The sequence below is a fragment of the Myotis davidii genome, unplaced genomic scaffold (genome assembly GCF_000327345.1).
Source record: "Myotis davidii unplaced genomic scaffold, ASM32734v1 scaffold187, whole genome shotgun sequence".
NCBI lineage: Eukaryota > Metazoa > Chordata > Mammalia > Chiroptera > Vespertilionidae > Myotis > Myotis davidii.
This window is the reverse complement of record NW_006383018.1, coordinates 3,620,509-3,626,815: the sequence shown is the minus strand read 5'-3', so window position 1 is coordinate 3,626,815 and position 6,307 is coordinate 3,620,509. Positions and strand designations below refer to the sequence as shown.

The 6,307-nt window shown below is 38.6% G+C and overlaps 1 protein-coding gene across 2 annotated transcripts in view; it reads right to left on the bottom strand.

Moving 5' to 3' along the window:
* Positions 1–240: 240 nt before the first annotated feature.
* The window catches only part of ANKIB1 (ankyrin repeat and IBR domain containing 1), an 83,773-nt gene continuing 77,706 nt past the window's right edge, over positions 241–6,307 (bottom strand). Inside the window, exons 17-19 of one of the 2 annotated variants that reach the window (XM_006779202.2) lie at positions 4,808–4,904; positions 3,733–3,866; positions 241–3,406 (exon numbers count right to left, since the gene is read on the bottom strand). In XM_006779202.2, coding sequence (XP_006779265.1) covers positions 2,663–3,406; positions 3,733–3,866; positions 4,808–4,904 — 975 coding nt within the window. In that variant the 3' untranslated portion in view covers positions 241–2,662. Of the gene's footprint in view, positions 3,407–3,732; positions 3,867–4,807; positions 4,923–6,307 lie in introns of both variants that reach the window. The other variant, XM_006779201.1, reaches the window with a different exon arrangement.

The following is a 6,307-nucleotide window of genomic DNA, read 5'->3' as shown; positions in this document are numbered from 1 at the left end:
CTACCGCAGTTCCTAAAATAAGGACAGTCATGTCATAGTCTAGAAAAGTCCACTTATATCTTTCTAGAAAGAAATCTACTCTTCTGAGATATAAAATGCTCACTGTAAAAAATATTAGGCACTGATTGATTACATGTAAGAGTCAAACTAGTCCCATCATATTTGAAGGAATTTAACTGGAAAATCAGCTTCCTAACTTGGTTAAAACAGAGTCTATAATGTAATGAGACCAAAGTGAAGTAGTTTAAGTAATAAATGTTTAATCAAAGAATTTTACATATTATTAACAGCATTCATTTGGCCAAACATCTACATGGTTGTAGAATCCTATTGTATATAAAGGGGGAATGTATCAAGTATAGACTATGAAAGTGCAAATAACAAGTCAAGGTTAGAGTAATTTTTTTTACATTATAAAATTAATGTGTTTACAAAATAGGCTTTGCCAAACTTTATTTCTGAACTGTAAAGTCAATGACTGTGTTGTTTTTAAAATATGTACCAAGGAAGTACAAATTGGATAATGATCTTTCCTCATGCTCAGGAGAGAACAGCACAGGAACAAGGGCTACTTACTACACCAGGTGCCAGGCACCGGCCTCACTAGGAACATGTACTCCACAGCCTTCACGCAGCACTTCCACACTTTGCAAGACACCGCTATATGATACAAAGACTCTTTCTTTTGAAAAAATTACAACTTGGTCTAAAAACTGATTGGTGTTGATATTTTTAATCCAAAATAAACTTGTAAAAAAATTTTTTAATGGACTATTTCAGTTTAATAGACAGTAATACACTGTAGGAAAAAGTTAATATTTACCTCAACAAATTAATAAGGGTGGATATCAATGTTTCTGATAATTGGGGAAATAAAAAATAATGTGGACTTATGACACCCAAAGCATAAGAACAATTCCTACATAGTTTCTTTTTAATCCCAGGAGAACCTGAGGAATATTAAATAATATAATGTCCTAGGTCTCATGAATTCCAAATATAAGAATATTTCAAAAATAGGGTTTGGAAAATAAAAAGTAATAAAAAACCATAATTACAACTCATGTGAATATCAATACTAATACAACCTTTCACCCAGTCCAGGACTTGCCTGTACAAACTCAGTACTGAAATTTTGGTATCTGTAGACTTCTGGTAAAAATCTGGCAAAACATTAAATGGGGTGTTGCCTATCTACTTTGCTTATGTTATGCTAGTTTGGGTTATATGTAAGTAAAAGAGCCAGTCCAACAGTTTACTCTAGTTTTAATTACACACTGTACCACTGAATCTTAATTACAACTAAGACCAGTATTTTCTTCACAGGAAGACACTGATAACCAGGAAGTTGATTTTTTCAACACTAAACAGTAGTCACACAGCAAATGAGTATTGTGCAACAGAACAAACACGTCAGCATTTGCTATTGAGGCAAACAAACGGACTGAACATTTATTTAGTTGTTATATTGACTGGAAAGGCAAGGCCATGGGTGGTTTATGGAGGTCTCTGCAGTTCATAGCATAGTTACTTCAGAAGAGACACTGAGATCTGAATGACTCACGTATTTAACTGGCAACTACCCACTGAGGTTGGCAAAGGCACGGTAACGTGTGGCGCAGGGTGTCGTGCTGGATTTTTAATAATTGTCGGATTTACCGTAACTCATAAAAACTCCACTTTTTTCTATTTTATAAAACACCATTAAAAGTAATTGCACCCATTAGTAATTAGAATGCACTGTAAAATTGTGAAAACAAAGAACTATGATTGCACTTTCAATAAAGTGTCTCTTAAAATACAGCACCGCTGTTGCTAATCAACTGTATTTTAATATTAAAATAAACTGTTTTTAACAGCAGCATTAGGTTTAGTTAACTTAAGCTACAGGTTACATTTATTTAAATGCAGTCTCCATGGCAACAAAAGCCTATTAAAGCCTGGCATTTCATGGCTACCAAGTGGCACCTTTTACTCCCGAGAATGCTGACACTGCCCTGGAGCCACACCTGAACGCCTTCTCAGTGCACGAGTCAGAGTTTGGCACAAGTGGACTGTAAGACATGAAAAGAAATTTTTGACTCATGTGAAAATGAAAATTAATTACATTGTGGGAGATGCAGCACTAAAGAGAAGCTTTGGACACTTCGATTCACACTGCTCAGACCAAGAGGCAGGAAGAAAGTTATGGAAGAGCACAAAGAGATCGAGGAACTCAGTGTTACCAGATCTGTCCAAAAGAACTTCTAAAATGAAGAAAATCTTTTTTTTTTTTCTTTTTAAAGAGAAAAACCACCCAAGGATGAGGGCGTAAGCCTTTAATTTAAATGTTCCATTTTAAGTATTGCTGACCTTAGGCTAAACAGAGGACTGCATTTTCTTAGAGTGTGGAATCTAACCTACTTACTCCATTTGTTTTTCTTTCTCTCCTGCTCTTCTTTTTGTCAGCAAAAAGGGGAAAGCTATCCAATTAAATACCAAAGAAGTTTCCTGTGAGGTTAAACTCCGAAACGAAGCCACCATTCAAGGGAACTCCTCGTATTCAACCCTAATGTCAGTGGTTTAGAGTTGAGTTGGAATTAAGTGGATCCAGTTTCCATGAAGCACACTCCACCAGCATGCCACCTGTACCGCGAAGCGCTTGGAGCCAGAGGAGTGCAGCTCACACTAAGTGTCCTTGTTCCAGCCAGTCACTTGAGGTTTGAGGTGTTTGACTTGAGACATCTGAACCAGCTCCCTTGCTGGCTGCCTCAGTACCACTTTCGCCAGCTTGAGGCGCTGCTTCCCCAGCCAGAATATTCTCTTCCAAAGAGTTTTCTTCTTCTCTTTGGGTTCCTCTACCTTCACTGACCACAGCATCTTCAAACACTGAGTCTTCTTCTGGCGGCACCAGTTCTACATCTTTCACGCCTTCTGACCCATCTCCAACACAGGGGCGCTGGGAATCTGCACTGATTTCTGTAGTTGCTGGAGGAATCAGGACAATACTCTGAGGGTTCATGTCGTGAAACCAAGCCATGATATTGCCCAGAAGATTGTCACTGATGTTGGCGTCCTGGCCAGCTGAGTCAGGGTCACTGGATGAGGGATAGAATTCATTTCTTGCCTCACTGAGAGGGTGTGAACTCAGGGTGTCACTTGAAAATGTGTCACTTTCAGCTCCTAGTCTCAAGAGGCTGTCGCCAAATTCCAATAGCTCGGAGCTGCTCAACGCAGCTGCAGGACTATCTGTGTTCCTGGGGCCGGAGTCCAGCCTGGAAGGTAGAGAAGTGCCTATTGCTCCTAAGGAAGCATCGCCACTGAGGAAGTCTCTGTTTCCTTCATCGATGGCCAGCCCCGATTCTTGCAATGATAACTGTATTGCGAGAAGTATATTAGGATCATCTTCATCCAAGGAACTCAGAGCCTGAGGGCAACAGAAAGTAAAATCACTTAAAATTTAAAAGAAAAAATGATTTAACCCAATGAGGTTTACCATTGTGTTTTTACCTAACAGATAATTAATATTACCTCTATTTATACAGAAGAATTATCTTATCTACTCAAATCTTATTTTAGTTTCCATGTTATAGGGGGAAAATTCCTGAAGCTAAATCTCTTTTCCTGTAGCACACCCCTGAAACAATTTTGAATGTAAGGAAGAAAAAGGAAAGCAATAAAAGTGAAATCAGAAAACCAGGCCACACAGAGCAAGAGCAGAAGCAGGGGCCAGGAGGCCGCCCAGGAAGCTACCTGAAGAGAGTCTTGGTTCTCAGAGCGACTGGCAGGGGTGTAGTCACGCAAGGAAGAGCTGTGCAGCACACTCATGGACGCAGAGCTGACCACGGAGGTGCCTGGTCTGCGGCTACTGCCGCCTTCTGGGAGATCTGTTTCAGAGCAAGTGGTACCAGAGACAGTTCAGCCATACAGATTTCATACATCTTCTTAGTTAAATGGCAATTCCTCTTTCAGTGCAGGTGAAAACCTGTGTTCACACATTCACTTAATCTTCCAGAGACTTCTTATGCATATCTGTCTCACCAGATGCAACAATATCTATCTCATACCATTTGCTTCAAATCCATGATTATTCTTTGCATTTGTGCTTGCACTAAAAATGGTTCTATTCAGAAAGGCCAATGCTACTCCTCTTTGCTTTCTTAAGCAATAATAAATAAAGGTGTTTTAGTTTTCAGAGTTATTTTTTAAATAAAAAGAATTTGGGAACCACAATGCCTGAAGAACAAATCTTCAGACCTGTTGATCCTCATTTACTAAAGATGCTCTGCTGATATTATAAAGACTTTCAATTATAACTTAACATTTAAAAGTTGATAATTAAGATAATTTACTCCTAATACCAGACATTTTCTTTTAAAGAATGATTATAGGAAAAGTGAGGCTAAAAGAAAAACATTCCATGAACACAGCCAACAGTAACCAATAGGTACAATTCATGAATGCTCACTAGGTACTTCTCATGCCTAAGGATTTTACAGGCATTAGCTCATTAAAAGTTCACAATTGCCCCCTAGTGGCACTCTCAGTATTGCTTCTTTAGAATGAGGAGACTGCTGCTTGGAGAGGTTCAGTGACTTAACTGAAGTGTCTCCCTGATAGGCAGTGAGATGCGGTCATGAACCCAGGTCTTTCTGACTCAGAAGCCTGCGTTCTTAACCCCCATAGTTTTCTGTACCCTGTGACCTTAGAAGCAGCTACCTATAGATTGTGTATCTAAATTACGAATTCTTTCACAATCACCTACTCAGTTTTAAAAATAAACTCAAGAGAGCTAAGAGATTAAGACATACCCAACCCAAGAACTTACCTAAAGTGCTTTCACTGGGCTCATCAGGGTCTGGAGGGTTACTGAGCAGACTGTGCACGTCTCCTCGCCGGCGCTGCTGTCTGTGCCTCCTCCGATACTGAAATTCAGCATATTCCTGCATAAACCAAAGGTTATAAAATACAGGAGAGCATGCAGCTTTTTTAATGCAAAGTAAACAAACAGCACACTTTTTCCCCCAGAGGAAAAAATGTGTGATTTTATATACATATTATAAAATCACGTGGCTTTAGAAAAAGAAACTTCAGGTTTTGCCATGCCAAGGAAACAGAAAGGGAAAAATAAAAATTTTAAGTAGTCATTACAATCGCCTGGGTAAATTGGGAGTACCTGCAAGCTCCAAAGCCAGATCGCAACTGAGCCTTATTTCATTTGCCTGGGTCTTATTATTTAATATTATAGCTAATCCTGTAATGATTTTACTAATGTAAGTTAGGCTCTCCCTGGAAGTTTGGTTCTAAAAAAGTAAGTGATACATTCAACAGAAAGAAAGGAAAAGCACACACTGTTAAATCCTTGTCAGATCGTTAGATCTTGTCTTTTTGGGGACTGTGACATATCACACTCACAAGACAAATGACCAGCTTAAGAGAGATATGGCGTTAGCTTGAAAATGAGATGGTGCTGGGCTTCCTATCGGCATCAGCTGACATGTGGGGTTACCTCCCACACAGGCAAGTGCAGTGTTTTCTATTTACTGTATGGGAAGAACACAATCCAGGCAGATGTCCCTGAGTTTATTTTCCAGATTTTAGTGACACAAGAGATGAGAAGAAAGGTCAGTATGTATGACACCAACATGAGAAGGCTAATTTTGAGGGTAATTATAGATTTTTTTCAGTGATAAACACTAAGATACTCAGGTTTATGGTTATCCAGGTGACCCTTGAGGACTCACTATGCTTATATTGTGAAAGTACTGATCAGGTTTTATATTACAAATGAAACTATCACATCATACCACTCTGGTTAAATTTGTTTGAAGTCCTTCACCTGTATAATCCAATAAGAGGTGGTAGCAATCTTGCTAGGTTAGGAACAAAAGCATAAACGATACAGGTGCCTGGAAGGATTATTAAGGTTCTCTAAAATGTCCTACTGAGCTGGGATATCAGGTCCTCTTTGCCTGGAGGCCTAGGATCCCAAAATGGATGCCTGTTACGTGTTAATATGGTCCACTGAGGCCCATCACATTTCTTAGACAAAGATGACATGAAACTCTTATCTCAGTTCAAGACTTATACTTAGGGAGAATTTGTTTACTTTGTATACTTGATAATGGCACAAAATTAATCTGAATTAAATAATCTATTATTGACCACAGAATATACATATTTCCAATTAAAGAAAATGTAAGTTTAAAAACTATAAAAGAAATTTGTTATATAATTTTTCTTTCTTTTTAAAAATTAAATCTTTATTGTTCAGATTATTACAGTTGTTCCTCTTTAACCCCCCCTAGGCAAGCCTTCTTGCGGTTAT